Source organism: Bombina bombina, chromosome 5 (assembly GCF_027579735.1).
Source record: "Bombina bombina isolate aBomBom1 chromosome 5, aBomBom1.pri, whole genome shotgun sequence".
In the NCBI taxonomy this organism is placed as follows: Eukaryota; Metazoa; Chordata; class Amphibia; order Anura; family Bombinatoridae; genus Bombina; species Bombina bombina.
The window spans coordinates 176,332,921-176,350,166 of NC_069503.1; the positions used below are offsets into that span (position 1 = coordinate 176,332,921).

Here is a 17,246-nt window from a genome sequence, read left to right on the forward strand (position 1 = left end):
ATCTTGGTGGAAGGCGAAACATCTCGGATATTGTGGAGTTGATTGAAAGACTTTTGGGAGTACCCCACACCCTGACCTACAACACACATAAGTGGGGGGTTGGGATAAGTGTGAGGCTAATATCTGAGACATAGCAGAAGTGTACTACATATGTTCCGACCAAACCCAAGAGGGAGTAAGGAGATATTAAAGTTCCTATAAACAAAGGCAATGTTCCTTTATGATATGTAAAGACAGCAAGATGATGACATAGAGACAAGCTACACCAATGACCTAGAAATCTGATCTTCATCTGACCTCTACATTTCAGTATAGATACGCTTCTCCACGTAACACAACAAAAGACACCTAGAGACATAACTTCTCAACTGCTCCACATCTGTGAATCGTCATTTTCTTATTAAAAAAGAGGACTGTGGAAAATAACATCAACATGAAAAGCAGAAGCCACTCAGTCAAAGACTATCTAACCAGGACCCAACCCAAGCAACGGCCAACAGAAAAAAACATGTCACCAGCTAAGGAAACTGTTGAGCAAGAAACACCTGAACTAAAAGAAACTAGCTCTGTAGACATACCTAACAAAGAATTACTCACACAAATAAAAGCCATATTTCAAGAAGAATTCAAGTCAGCCCTTTCAGAGCTGAAAATAGATATTCATGAAATTGGACATAGGACATCTGATAAGGAGGAAAAGTTGGATGACTTATCTGGGGAAATTCCACAACTACAAACCACTCTATTAGATCACTCTATATACATCAGAAAGCTTGAAGACCAAGTAGAAGATCTAGAAAATAGATCACAGCGTTCAAACCTCAGTATCAGAAACCTACCAGAGAGCTTCAAGAATTTACCGGAAGATGTTACTAACCTGTTTCATTGGCTGGCCCCAGAAATAGAGATACCTATGCTCCTTATGGATAGGGTCCATCGGGCTCTAACCAAACCCACTCAGTCAAGCACGAGAGACATCATCGTGAAAATGCACTACTATCACATCAAAGAAGAGCTACTGAGGGCGGCTAGGACCGCCCGTAAATTGACCTATGAAGGCAACGAGATCCAGATATACACGGACCTTTCACCGACAACATTGAGGAGGAGGGAGCTGAAACCTGTAGTACAAATACTAATTAAAGAAAATATCAAATACAGGTGGAACTTCCCCTTCAAACTCACATTTACATATCAAAACGGAACGCACTCTTGTGCCACTAATGAAGAAGGATCCATACTACTGAGACAACTAAACTTACTCTCTGACTCATCAAATGAGGTCAGCTCTCCGAAACCACAAAGAAAGGCCCCACAGAAGGATTGGACACAAGTAAGCAAGAATGGCAAACCTAAAAGACCCAAGATGGGTCACACTATTGAGATGGACCATAGTATGGCTAACAGGGACACTTCAGATCCGTCCTGAAACCATTTGGAGAAGACTTAAGGAAACTCCTTATCCTCCTTGGACCCATTGGGAAATGGGCTACGGAAATTGACTGTTTGCTGGTCCCTAGTAGACTAGTGCCAAGAGTCTCTAGTACCCTTTGAAAGATTATAGTTTAACTAAATACTGTCAGAAAGCATTTTGTAGAGGTCATGGTCTATTTTTCCCACCCCCCTCTAACCGTACCCTCCCCCCTGCCCCACTCAATCTTCCCCTATAAAACATTAGCATCAATACCCTTTCCCCTCCCTTTCCCTAATCCTTTACCCTATTGCAGGTTTCACTGAAAGACCAATCCAATCTGGCCACTATGTCGCATGAAGTTACAGATGAACTCTGTAACCTATGTCAATTTGTTTATTGTTATTTGGTTAATGTTATATTACCGAAGTTTGTTGTTTACCCAAAACATGTTTATTTTATTTGCACAGGTTGTACGAAATGCACAATCGAAATGTCACAAGTTGGTGGGGGTGGATAGTTGTGGTCAGTGGACGCAGGTAAACTGACTCATAAACAGTTGTTCCCCTTCAGATGCATAGTGGTCAGAGTAAACTAGTCAATGACACTACACTCCAGTCAGCTTAGAATAGCAACTAAACAACATGGGGATTAAAGTAATCTCGCACAATGTTAGGGGTTTAAACACTAACATCAAGAGGAAAAAAGCTATAATGGAATACAAAGCTTTGAATGCCCATATCGTTATGTTACTAGAGACACAATTTATAACCCAGTCTACACCCAAATACTGGGATAAACTGTTCACCATTCAATACCATGCAGCTAACAAAAAGAAAAAGAACGGGGTCTCCCTTTTGATACACACTTCATTAAACTTCAAGGAGGAGGAAGTGATTAGAGACAAAGAAGGTAGGTTTCTTATTGTAAAAGGACAAATTCAAAGTGTCCCAATTGTTTTAGTTAGTGTCTATGCACCCAACACTGGTCAGGCTGCCTTTCTTTGAAAACTTAACAAACAACTCACACAATGGAAAAAATACAAAACTATAATAGGTGGCGACTTCAACCTAACACTCAAGGCTGAGATGGATAGATCCACAACCCGTAGAGATGAAACTTTAGGACACAGACCAACAAAAAATATTTTAAAAGATTTCCTTTTAGACCAGAACTTAATAGACAGCTGGAGATCCCTCAACAAAAATATTAAAGATTACACTTACTTTTCATCGGTCCATAAGACACACTCTAGGATCAACTATATTCTAATTAGCCAAATTTTGATACCACTATTAGTCTCAGCGGACATTATCAACTGCTCATGGTTAGATCATTCAATGGTAGAAATGACCCTCAAAGGTCTAATTAACGCTGGTAGAAGTAAAGCCTGGTCTCTTCACCCTAATCTGCTGAAAGATGCTATCTTCCTGCAGAAACTTCAGCAAGAGTTTATATTGTGAGGGTTCTAACCCAAACACAATTTATTTGTGGGGAGCTCTCAAATTGTTTGTAAGGGAAACTTTAATCACTGAGTCTACTAAGAGAAAAAGGCACGATAAGGCTAGAATAACTAAACTCAAGGCAAAGGCCTCGGTTTTACCTAGAGACTCCACACATAACCCCCAGAAAGCCACACTTAAGATACTTAGGGAAAAAAACGAAGAATTGAACCAATTACTAGATAAAGAGGCAATTCAAGCTATCAGACTGGTGGATACACAATATTATATATATGGCAATAAGCCAGATAAAATGCTTGCAAATAAGTTGAAAGACATTACTAGACACTCCTCAATCCCACAGATACAGCAGGCAAATGGCATAACAACTAATGATCCTTTAAAGATAGCTAACTCATTTGCGGACTTCTATACTAATCTTTACAACCTGGATTCGGGTAAAGGCAACCTAAATAAAACAATAGAACTAGATAATTTCATGGAAGAATCCCAACTCCCAAAGATAACCCCCACAGATAAGGAGATTTTAAACGCACCAATAACGGCTAGGGAAGTACAAACAGTTATTAAAGAAATCAAGAATAACAAAACCCCAGGCCCAGATGGTTTCACAGGTGCCTTCTATAAAGACCTCCAGCTGGTACTGGTACCACAATTAGTCAAATTGTTCAACCTAATTATGCAAGGATATGAGATCCCTCCTGACATGTTGTTAGCTCGCATTGCAATAGTTCCTAAACCGGACAAAAAAAAAAAAAAAAACAGGCAAAACTATAGGCCCATATCACTTTGTAACCAAGACATCAAATTGTTATCCAAAATTCTGGCAGACTAAACCCTATTATCATAAAATTAGTTCACTCAGATCAAGTGGGTTTCATCAAACAAAGGGAGGCCCCAGACAACACCCGTAAGATTATAGATCTTCTAAACTATACCCAAAATAAAGGGATGCCTTCTCTGTTCCTGGCCTTGGATGCAGAGAAGGCATTTGATAGAATCAATTGGGAATATATGCATGCAACACTAGACATATTTGGGATAACAGGCCCATTCCACAAGGCAATCTCGACCCTATACTCCAACCCCAAGGCCTTCATACTATTAGCGGGTTATCAGTCCTATAATGTAAAAATCCGGAATGGCACAAGACAGGGATGTCCTCTGTCCCCTCTTCTATTTGCCCTTAGTATTGAACCGTTAGTGATAAGAATTAGAGATAACACTGACATTGCTGGAATTCCATTAGGGTCCCAAACCTATAAGATATCGCTGTTCGCAGATGAAATCATATTAACACTCACCAAACCAGTCCTATCACTTCCACCTCTATACTCCACTATTCATAAATTTGGGCACTTGTCAGGATACAAAATAAATTAATATAAATGTGAGACGATAGGAATCTGGCTCCCACAACAGACCAAAAAACTATTGGAGATTAATTTCTCATTCAGATGGCCCAAAAAAACACTTAGAAATGTAAGAATCAATTTAACAGCAAAAGTAAGTAACCTATATAAAGTTAATTACATACCAATGTTCAAACTCATTAATCAATTAATGAACAAATGGTCTAAATCTAAAATTCCCCTTTATGATAGAATTGTTACGACTAAAATGGCAATTAACCAGGACATACTTGAAAACAAGAGAAATCTCAATGTATCCTTCCTGGTAAGATATTTTATAAATAAATAAAATAAATAAATTCTGCCTAAAATTCTTTACTTGTTTAGATCTTTGTCAATTACAGTACCATTACTTGAGCTGCGCAAAATCCAGATATACTACATAGATATACTACACTTTATATGGCAAGGGAAAAGAGCACGCATAAACAAACAATTAATGATAAGGAACCGGGTGGAGGGTGGAATTGGCGTCCCTAATATGGTTGTCTATTATCAAGCAGCACGCATGGCACAAACACTTCATTGGGCCAAAATGGAGGGAGACAAGCAATGGGTTGGTCTAGAGGCCCGATTTATGAAGTTAGACAAAATAGACAGAATCTTATGGACACCTAAAAACAAAAGACCACAGAGAAAGGATACCCTCATAGCTATCGAACATACATTACAGATGCAGGACAAACTAACTTGGGCATTTCCACTGCTGAGCCGAAACTCCACGCTCATGCCTCTGATAGATATAGACTCTCCAATAGAACAGTCCCTAGGTACTAAATGGGCCAATAAAGGCCTATACAGAATCGCAGATGCATTAACACATAATAAACTTATATCATACGATCGCTATATAAAGCTTGACAATACAAAAGGTTCCCAATGGTTTCATTACCTGCAATTAAAATCTAGAATTGAGGGGGGCGTGGCTTGACTGCGGACATGCCAAGTCGCAAAATTTGGGAGCTCCGACAACTCATTGCATAATCTGATGCTTATCTTGCTCATACTATGATACCTTAGCTCAACACTTTGAAATATTATCAAAACGTAAGCATAGTATGGGGCGATATTATTTTTAGCTCCAAGCAGAAACCTCTAAGCGGACTGTTCATGATCAAAGGCTGTGGGCCTATAACTCTAACTCAACACCCCCCCCCGGTTAGCTGAGTGACCAGGTAAAGCTACTGTACTCAGTGGGAACTATCATACTATGCCACACTGCCTGAGCTGCTTAATGCTAGAAAAGAGTGAAGTGCTGACCTTTAGAGCGCTTAGAGTCCAGGCAGATACCCAAGATGGAATCCTCTATTATAGCCATGCTGCAGGCACTAACGCACAAGATGGAGTCTCAATTTAACTCCCTTACCAGGCTCCTACATGCAGACTGGAACGATACTGAAGGAGAATTGAGCCAACCCCAAGTATTCCCTATGCGATCACATAGCAGTGAAAGAGAAGGGTGCGATATATATCCCCTTAATAACGCATCTATGCATGCTAATTTGGAGAAGCAAGTACAGTGGGAAGGTCCGTCTACACAGCTGATCAGAGTTATAACTCTTGCTGGCCCCCTGATCCCTGGAGATGGTTGTTACTCCCTGTTGGGTCCCAGGCAGTTGAAACTTGAGCCCCTGGCGATGCGGCCGGTCGCTGGAGGATCTCAGTGCGCTAATGTGACGAAGCTTGCAGAGGATCCACAGACAGTTAAGCTATACCCCATTCCCCGGGTTTACATGGATATACAGGCTTCACAGTTATTCATGAGAGAGGAAGCCAGGTACCCACAAACTGAATACACCTTGGTGCCCCTAGCCTGCGGCATAGGATGATAAAACAGTCTATCTCCTGAACTTAATTGGGAGACTTTACAAGTAGAGGACAGACACTATGTACAAAATTAATATATACATCATTTGTTATTAACATAAGAGTCTGTCGATTCCTGTACATTTATGAGGTCTCTAATTTCACTCCAGCAGAATCATCATATGTCCACTTTTGCCATCTCTCTGGTTCTCATATATGAGAGTTTAGCCACTCTACCCAATGCCATTACTCATATAACCAAGGCAGCATTTATCTTGTACTCATAAGTTATCATTCTATTAGTTGTAACTAACCATATTGAATTAGTTACTCTCCTAGTTTTTAGCATACATGCTATTATCTCCCCATAAAAATTTTATTTATACTATATTGCAGAGTGGTTAATTTTTGCTGGGCGACATTTGCTCAGGCAGTGTTTACTTATTGTACTATTTACAGTGTTCCCATCTTCATTTATTTCTATATTCACCCTGTTTGGTGAATTATTCAGCGGTATACAGTACCCACATCTAACAATATAATTAGTGACACAAATCTTGTCTTTAGAATAGGTGGTTGCTGCACACCCAGTACTTAGGCTGGGATTTACACAAAGCGGCTCTGGTCCGCTATTTTGAGATACATCTTGATGTTCACTTCAGATATTTTGAGTTTTACAGTGGGATAGGAATAATTATAATAGAGAATTACACTTCTACATCCCAAACACTGACAGAGCTATGTAGAAATAGATATATCAGCTTATGTGTCATTGCTGAGTATCATTCTAGTTTATTATAAAGAGCTAGTACATATGTCTTTGTTGACAATTGTTTTGTCATTAGCCATGTTGCTTACAGAAGTGATCTATAGATGATAAATTGTGTACCATGGTCCAAAAGGGACCGTATATCATTATAGTTTTCCACCTCCAGACATTTAAGAACTATCATATTGGTTCATTAGTAGCCTATACAACACTGGGGAGGTATATAAAAATGTATATCATTCTAGTATGCCTCTGTTAATACTAGATATTACATGTGGGTCCAAGGGTGGCCCATTGATAGCTTAGGAGGTTCATATCAATATTTAAAAGGAGGTTTTGAGTGCTTTTGCTTATCATTATTTGGTTTATGGGTTACTACTTGAAAATAATGGTATTGTAGAACCTATATTACTGTACTTGGCGGGTACACTCTCACCAATTTGTCATTGTGTTGTATATTTTCTCATTATGGTTTTACAACTGTTTTTATTTCTGCTTATATTGAATAGTGGCAAAAATGTATTTGTACTGTAACCTTTGCTAAAAAACCTCAATAAAATAAAAATTTATATAAAAAAAAATAATCTAGAATTGAAAAAGGGCTGGGAGGAGAGACAGGCAGTGCTTGCACTAGGTTTGAAAGGCTATATCTGACCAAAAATATTATAAGAAGTCCAATTTCTAAGTTATACTCAATTTTCAACACTACTAGTAGATCTATTAAGCCTGCCTTCATGTTAAAATAGGAAGAAGAGTTGAATAAGACTTGGCCACTAGACCATTGGGAAGCAAACCTATTTGGCGGAATGGCTTTCTCATTGAATGCCCACTTAAAGGAAAACCTAATTAAGGTAGCATACAAGTGGTATATGTGCCCAGTAAGATTCCACAATACGCCAACTACAGCAGACCAACTATGCTATAGAGGATGTGGGGAACAGGGCACTTATTTGCACATGTGGTGGGATTGTCCCAAAATTAAAGGTATATGGGAAGAAACATCTAAATTCTTGGAGAAACTGTTTTCTAAGGAAATAACTTTTACACCAGAACATACCTTGTTACACTTCCCGAATGAGAATATCCTCAAACACCATCACAAACTAGCAGAAATAATATTTACGGTCACGAGATTAAGCATAGCAAAATTTTGGAAATCAGCCCCCCCCCCCCCCCCGTCCTATACATACGTGTTACGAAAACTAGAATATAATTACCTTAGAACTGAATTAATGGCAAAGATTTTGGAGAGACAAAACCAATTTATAAAAGAATGGGAACCATACATAATGTTTTATGAAGAAATGAGAAGGGAAAATAGAGTAATAGGTACTTAAGTTAGAGACATATTTACATTACCTTATAGGGTGATAAGGTGGCTAATAGTGACAAAGAAGATACTAGTGACATGATCTCTGAACTCCACAACTTGTTGAATATATGTAACATTTCATGTCGTGTACAACTTTGTAATGTTTTCTGTTCTTTTGTATTTGTTTACTTATTTTTTATTTTTGAATGAAGAAAAAATTATTTCATCAAAAGTTTTTGAATGGCCCAGCCAGAGTCCAGACCAGAATCCAGAAAATCTGTGGGGTACTCTGAAGAGGGCTGTGCACAGAAGATGCCCTCGCAATCTGACAGATTGGAGTTTTTGCAAAGAAGAGTGGGCAAATCTTGCCAAGTCAAGATGTGCCATGCTGATAGAGTCATACCCAAAAAGACTGAGTGCTGTAATAAAATCAAAAGATGCTTCAACAAAGTAGTAGTTTACTGCAACCATATTATTTTAGTTTTTTGTTTACTTCCCTCCACGTAAAAGATTTCAGTTTGTTTTTTCAATTGAGTTGTACAGTTTATAGGTCACATTAAAGGTGGAAAAAGTTCTAAAATGATTTATCTTTGTCTCGTTTTTTTTCATCACAGAAACCTGACATTTTAACAGGTGTGTAGACTTTTTATATCCACTGTATGTATATATATATATATATATATATATATATATATATAGTATTGTGCAAAAGTTTTAGGTAGGTGTGAAAAATACTGTTAAGTAAAAATGCTTTAAAAAAATAAATGTTAATAGTTTATTAGTTTATAGTTTAGTTTATTTTAACGATTGACATAATTCAAAGTGTAAACAGAAGAAAAATGTAAATCAAATCAATATTTGATGTGACCACCCTTTGCCTTCAAAATAGCATCAATTCTTCTGGGCAAACTTGCACAACGTTAGGGATTTTGTAGACATATGGTCAGATGCATGATTAAACAATTAAATCAAACAGGTGATAATGATTGTCAATTTAGTATGTAGGTTGAAACACAATTAGTAACTGAAACAGAAACACCTGTGCAGGATGAATACAACTAGGTGAGAAAGAGCCAAGCTCTGATAACGAGATGAGGTTGCTGAAGACAGTCTCTCCCAGGCAGACAGGGGTTTCCAGATGTGTTGTCCAAGCTTTTCTGAAGAATCACAAATAAATGAGCAATGTTGAGGACCATAGACAAAGTGGACAGCCAAGGAAAACACATCATGCTTACCTCCCTTCACAATTAGAAGATGTCCAGCAGTGCCATCAACTCACAATTAGCAGAAACCAGTGGGACCCTGGTTTACTCATCTACTGTTCAGAGAAGTCTGGTCATAAGTGGTCTTCATGAAAGACTTGCGGCTAAAAAGCCATATCTCCAACGTGGAAACAAGGCCAAGTGACTCAACTATGCACAAAAACACCGGAACTGGGGTGCAGAAAAATGTCAGCAGGTGCTCGAGACTGATGAGTCAAAATGTGAAATATTTAGCTGTAGCAGAAAGCAGTTTGTTCACTGAAAGGCTGGGGAGTGGTACAAAAATGAGTATGGTGTAGGTTCTCTGCAAGTTTGGGGCTGCATTTATGCACATAGAGTTGCGGATTAAGTCAGACTTAATGGTCTTCTCAATGCTAAAAGGTACAGGCAGATACTTATCCACCTTGCAATACCACCAGGGAGGCATCTGATAAACCAAAAATGTATTCCACAGCATGACATTGATCCTAAACATACGGCCAAATTCATTAAAGGGATATGAAACCCAAACTTTTTCTTTCATGATTCAGATAGAGTATGCGATTTTAAACAACTTTCTAATTTATTTTTATTATCATTTTTTCTTTGTTCTCTTGGTATATTTTGTTGAAAAGCAGGGACGTATGCTTAGGACCTGGCCTATTTCTGGAAAACTATATGGCAGCATTTTGCATGAATGTTATCCACTTACAAGAGCACAAGATGGCAGCAGTATTTTCTGCCATGTTGTTCTCTAGATGCCTACCTAGGTAGCTCTTCAACACAGAATATCATAGGAACAAAGCAAATTTGATAATATAAGTAAATTAGAAACTTTTTTTAAATGGTATGGTCTATTTAAATCACAAAATAATTATCTTCAGCGTAAAGAAAATCAAGGAGTCCAAGATGTGATGGTATGGGCCCCACAGAGCCCTGATCTCAACATCATTGATTCTGTCTGGGACTTCATGAGACAGAAGCAACTGAGGCTGCCTAAATCCATAGAAGAATTGTGGTTAGTTCTCCAAGATGTTTAGAACAACCTACTTGCCGAGTTCATTAAAACACTGTGTGCAAGAGCACCTAGAAAAATTGATGGGATTTTGAAGGCAAAGGGTGGTCACACCAAATATTTATTTGAATTAGTTCTTTTCTGTTGACTCACTTTGCATTGTGTTAATTGATACAAAAAATAAACTATTAACATTTCTATTTTTGACAGCATTCTTACTTTACAGCATTTTTTCACAGCTGCCTAAAGCTTTTGCACAGTACTTGTCCAACCTACGAGTTTCTGGGGTTCTGAGGCTATTTTTGTGCCCCTCAGTTTCTCACTTATGTAGACCCAGGGAGTAAACTCATATTAGTAACAGTTTTTTTCTACAAGTTATTATACAATTATAGAGATGTCGAGGAGAAAAATCCTGTGTGCATGTGTTTTTAGATCAATATAATAAAGCAGGTAGAATACAGCAGTGTGCCCTAAGCCAATACTGTCCCTTATACATGGCAAAGCTGCTGCTTCACACGTTCCCTCTAAACAAACTTTATCCGGCTACTCCGTATGTTCGCCAAGCAATGTGTAGATGGGGGTGTGGCTTTGATTGCTAACAAATTAGTGCTAAGAAAATGCCTCTTGCTCTGACAACTTTTGGGAATTGTGAAACAAATCATTTAGAAATATCATTAAAAACCTTAAAGGGTATGAACAGTATAAATGTTTTCAGTGTATTGGCCCTTTAACTTTCCTACAATAGTTTTACTCCTAGCGTTTTTGTAAACAAATGTATTCTACTAGCACAGTTTAGTCTATAATGGATCCATTTTAACATAATCCCCATAAACTTTTTAAAGGACCCAAGAATTGTTGTAAACCAAAGTTTACTTAAATAGAGAAACAACCATAGATTAGGGTTATAATGGTGATAAACTTACCGCAATATCACCTTCCTCTAGTCTCATTCCAGCCAAGGATGCTGAAAAATAAAGAGAATAAATTCATGCTAAAGGGAAACTGAACCCAAATTTTTTCTTTCGTGATTCAGATAGAGAATGAAATTTTAAGCAACTTTCTAGTTTACTCCTATTATCAAATTTTCTTCATTCTCTTGGTATCTTTATTTGAAATGCAAGAATGTAAGTTTAGATGCTGGCCCATTTTTGGTGAACAACCTGGGTTATCCTTGCTGATTGGTGGATAAATTCATCCACCAAAAAAAAAAGTGCTGTCCAAAGTTCTGAACCCAAAAAAGCTTAGATGCCTTCTTTTTCAAATAAAGATAGCAAGAGAACGAAGAAAAATTGATAATAGGAGAAAATTAAAAAGTTGTTTAAAATTGCATGCCCCATCTGAATCACAAAAGAAAAATTTTGGGTTCAGTGTCCCTTTAACTTTGTTTTACCTTTCCGCACCTTGAAAAGGCACCAGACATACATTTTGATTTTATCACAAGCATACTTATAAAACTTAATACTAGTTCCCTAATAAATCACTCATAGATTACTGGTGTAATTATCGAGGGTCAAGTTAGTATCTGAGATGACTTCTGCTTTGGTGAAAGAAGTATTTTAGCACCTGCAATTAAAGAGACGTCCCAGTGGACATTTAGTTTCAATGCATTTCGCACTATATTTGATTAAAGGGAAATAATGGTCAAAATTGAAATGTGAATGAGTGCATCTCACTTTAGAACAGAAGCATTTTTGCAACAAACTTTCATTAGAAAAAATGCTCATGTAAAATGTATTTCTGTTTCAGTGGGATACTCAAGTATGCTGTAAGTGCCCCTTGTACTTGCATTCAGCGCCTCTGGCTTCTCTAAGAACTAGTGGTGGTAATTGTGTCAGCAATTAATTCATTTGCATCATACAAAATTGTCTCCTTATTGTAAACTCATGGTTCAGAAAGAGCACACAATTTTAAGAATCTTTCCAATTAAATTACATTATCACAGTCTTTTTTATACGCTTAATTTTTGAGGCACAAGCTCCTACTGGGTATGTGCACAAGCTTATAGAGTATGCATATACTAGTCTGCGATTGGCTGACATCTGTCACATGATACAGGGGGTTACCAAATGAGAGTAAAAATTAATTTGCCGGAAAAAAATCTCATGCTTTTGTGAAATTCAGAGTTTAAAGGGACATTAAACACTAAATACATCCTAGATAGAATGATACATTCAAAGAAAAGATTAGTCCATGACTAACATGTAGATGTATTTTTTAAAGTTTCATTAGTTGTTTAAAAAGTGACAAAATAAGTGTAAAGTTTTAGTGTCTATAAAACACTGGGAGCTGCCATATTGTAACTTGTGTTACCTTCTCTGCTGTGGCCAATTAGGGACAGTTATAAATAGGTCACTAGAGTGTGCAGCCAATTGTTGTGCTGGATTTAACAGTGTTCTGCACTTCCATTTCTAACAGGAACTGAAAAGCTCACAATTTCAGAATGGAATTACAGGCAAAGAGGACAAAATAAATAATGAAAGTGTATTGCAGAGCTGTTTTATTATATACAATTTATCATTTTATATTACAATCTCAAAGTGTTTAATGTCCCTTTAAGTATTATTACATTGTCTTTTTATTATGCACTTGTTAATTATGCAACTATACTGTATTTAGTGGTTCTTTAATCTGAGAGCCTATCAGCCCTAATTGCAGTCACTTACAGTTTCATCACAATCGGATTTACAGTTCTATATTTAAAACCAGCTTTAGGACTGTTATGTAGCCACTGAGCCATTAGTTGTACAATATCATCACATACCATAAGCAAATGCAGGTGAGAAACTGTTGAACCCTATTTGCTGACAAATCATTTAAACAAATGTCATTAGATTGTTTATTAGGGGTATCATGACCAAAACATACAAAGAATAAAGCTATTTGGCTCATAGTTACAAAATATATCTTTCTTTCATGTAATTGGCAAGAGTCCATGAGCTAGTGACGTATGGGATATACAATCCTACCAGGAGGGGCAAAGTTTCACAAACCTCAAAATGCCTATAAATACACCCCTCACCACACCCACAATTCAGTTTTTACAAACTTTGCCTCCTATGGAGGTGGTGAAGTAAGTTTGTGCCTAAGATTTCTACGTTGATATGCACTTCTCAGCATTGTTGAAGCCCGATTCCTCTCAGAGTACAGTGAATGTCAGAGGGATGTAAAGGGAGTATCACCTATTGAATGCAATGGTTTTCCTTATGGAGATCTATTTCATAGGTTCTCTGTTATCGGTTGTAGAGATTCATCTCCTACCTCCCTTTTCAGTTCGACGATATACTTTCATATACCATTACCTCTACTGATAACCGTTTCAGTACTGGTTTGGCTATCTGCTATATGTGGATGGGTGTCTTTTGGTAAGTATGTTTTTATTACTTAAGACACTCTCAGATATGGTTTGGCACTTTATGTTAAGTTCTAAATATATGTATTGTACTTATATTTGCCATGATTCAGGTTCTCAGTATATTTCCTTTTGCAGACTGTCAGTTTCATATCTGGGAAATGTTTTAGGAAACATTTATTTCTTACCTGGGGTATAGTCTCTTTTTCAAATTGACTGTCTTTTAAATTTGCTGGCAGAATTAGGCTTGCGAGGGCGCAAAATGCCAAAGTTTATTGCGTCATTCTTGGCGCAAGATTTTTTTGGCTCGAAGTTACGTTCGTTGACACAAATTCATCTTTTCCGGCGTCTTAAGCGACGCAGAGTCCTTCACAAGGTTGCATCATCTGTGACGCGAGTGTGTCATTTCCAGACATTTTTGGCGCCAAAAAAACAGAATTTATGCTTAACTGATAAATTACTTTCTCTTACGGTGTATCCAGTCCATGGTTTCATCCTTACTTGTGGGATATTCTCAATCCCTACAGGAAGTGGCAAAGAGAGCACACAGCAAAGCTGTCCATATAGCTCCCCTCAGGCTCCGCCCCCCAGTCATTCGACCGACGGTTAGGAGAAAAAGGAGAACCATAGGGTGCAGTGGTCACTGTAGTTATTTTTTAAAAAAATTAAATTTGAACCTGACCGAATTATCAGGGCGGGCCGTGGACTGGATACACCGTAAGAGAAAGTAATTTATCAGGTAAGCATAAATTCTGTTTTCTCTTACTTGGTGTATCCAGTCCACGGTTTCATCCTTACTTGTGGGATACCAATACCAAAGCTTTAGGACACGGATGAAGGGAGGGAACAAGTCAGGTAACCTAAACGGTAGGCACCACTGCTTGCAAAACCTTTCTCCCAAAAATAGCCTCCGAAGAAGCAAAAGTATCGAATTTGTAAAATTTGGTGAATGTATGCATTGAAGACCAAGTCGCTGCCTTACAAATCTGTTCAACAGAAGCCTCATTCTTGAAAGCCCAAGTGGAAGCCACAGCTCTGGTGGAATGAGCTGTAATTCGTTCAGGAGACTGCTGTCCAGCAGTCTCATAAGCCAATCGGATGATGCTTTTCAGCCAGAAGGAAAGAGAGGTAGCAGTTGCTTTCTGACCTCTCCTCTTACCAGAATAGACAACAAACAAGGATGATGTTTGTCTGAAATCTTTAGTTGCTCTTAAATAGAATTTCAAAGCACGAACCACGTCAAGATTGTGTAAAAGTCGTTCCTTCCTAGAAACTGGATTAGGACACAGAGAAGGAACAATGATTTCCTGGTTAATATTCTTATTAGAAACCACCTTTGGAAGGAAACCAGGTTTGATACGCAAAACAACCTTATCTGCATGGAACACCAGATAGGGTGAATTACACTGCAAAGCAGACAATTCAGAAACTCTTCGAGCAGAAGAAATGGCTACTAAGAACAAAACTTTCCAAGATAATAACTTAATATCTATGGAATGCAAAGGTTCAAACGGAACCCCTTGAAGAACTGAAAGAACTAAATTTAGACTCCATGGTGGAGCCACAGGCTTGTAAACAGGCTTGATTCTAACTAGAGCCTGTGCAAACACCTGAACGTCTGGTACAGCTGCCAGACGCTTATGTAACAGGATAGACAGAGGAGATATCTGTCCCTTTAAGGAACTAGCTGACAGACCTTTCTCCAATCCTTCTTGGAGAAAAGACAATATCCTTGGAATCCTAACCTTACTCCACGAGTAACCCTTGGATTCACACCAACAAAGATATTTTCGCCATATCTTATGGTAAATTTTCCTGGTGACAGGCTTTCTGGCCTGTATCAGAGTATCTATAACTGATTCAGAGAAACCACGCTTAGCTAGGATTAAGCGTTCAATCTCCAAGCAGTCAGTTGCAGATAAGCTAGATTTGGATGCTTGAAAGGACCTTGAATTAGAAGATCCTGCCTCAATGGCAGTTTCCATGGTGGGACCGATGACATGTCCACTAGGTCTGCATACCAAGTCCTGCGTGGCCACGCAGGTGCTATCAAAAGTACCAAAGCCTTCTCCTGTTTGATTCTGGCTACTAGCCGAGGGAGAAGAGGAAACGGTGGAAAGACATAAGCTAGACTGAATGACCAAGGCGCTATTAATGCATCTATCAATGCCGCCTTGGGATCCCTGGATCTGGATCCGTAAAGGGGAAGTTTGGTGTTCTGACGGGACGCCATCAGATCCAATTCTGGAATGCCCCATAGCTGGGTCAGCTGAGCAAAAACCTCTGGGTGGAGTTCCCACTCCCCCGGATGGAAAGTCTGACGACCCCCTGGGATGTGAATTGCAGATAGATGGCAGGAGTGATCCTCCGCCCATTTGATGATCTTGGATACTTCCTTCATCGCTAGGGAACTCTTTGTTCCTCCCTGATGATTGATGTACGCTACTGAAATCTGATGAATTTGGCCTCCGCTAGTTGAGGCAACGCCTGGAGCGTATTGAATATTGCTCTCAGTTCCAAAATGTTTATCGGGAGAAGAGATTCTTCCCGAGACCATAGACCATGAGCTTTCAGGGAGTCCCAGACCGCACCCCAGCCTAACAGACTGGCATCGGTCGTGACAATGATCCACTCCGGTCTGCGGAAACTCATTCCCTGAGACAGGTGATCCTGAGACAACCACCAGAGAAGAGAGTCTCTGGTCTTCTGGTCCATTTGTATTTGAGGAGACAAATCTGCATAATCCCCATTCCACTGTTTGAGTATGCACAGTTGCAGTGGTCTGAGATGAATTCGGGCAAAAGGGACCACGTCCATTGCCGCAACCATTAAACCGATTACCTCCATGCACTGAGCCACAGAAGGCCGAGGAATGGAATGAAGAACTCAGCAAGTATTCAACAGTTTTGACTTCCTGACCTCTGTCAGAAAGATTTTCATTTCTACCGAGTCTATTAGTGTTCCCAGGAAGGGAACCCTTGTGAGCGGGGACAGAGAACTCTTTTCTACGTTCACTTTCCACCCGTGAGACCTTAGAAAGGCCAGGACAATGTCCGTATGAGCCTTGGCTCTGTGAAAAGACGATGCCTGTATTAAGATGCCGTCTAGGTAAGGTGCTACTGCAATGCCCCGCGGTCTTAGTACCGCCAGAAGGGACCCTAACACCTTTGTGAAAATTCTGGGAGCGGTGGCCAACCCGAAAAAGGAAGGGCCTCGAACTGGTAATGTTTGTCCAGAAAGGCGAACCTTAGGAACTGATGGTGATCTTTGTGGATAGGAATATGTAGGTACGCATCCTTTAGATCCACGGTAGTCATATATTGACCTTCCTGGATCATCGGCAAGATTGTCCGAATGGTTTCCATCTTGAAAGACGGAACTCTGAGGAATTTATTTAGAATTTTTAGATCCAGGATTGGCCTGAAAGTTCCTTCCTTTTTGGGAACTACAAACAGGTTTGAGTAAAAG

The 17,246-nt window shown here is 38.9% G+C and overlaps 1 protein-coding gene across 3 annotated transcripts in view; it reads right to left on the minus strand.

Annotated features, from left to right (window-relative positions):
* Positions 1-17,246, minus strand: part of XYLB (xylulokinase) — a 384,016-nt gene that overhangs the window by 278,600 nt on the left and 88,170 nt on the right. For all 3 annotated transcript variants that reach the window (XM_053713791.1, XM_053713790.1, XM_053713792.1), the window contains one exon: positions 11,353-11,393. In XM_053713791.1, coding sequence (XP_053569766.1) covers positions 11,353-11,393 — 41 coding nt within the window. The remainder of the gene's footprint in view (positions 1-11,352; positions 11,394-17,246) is intronic.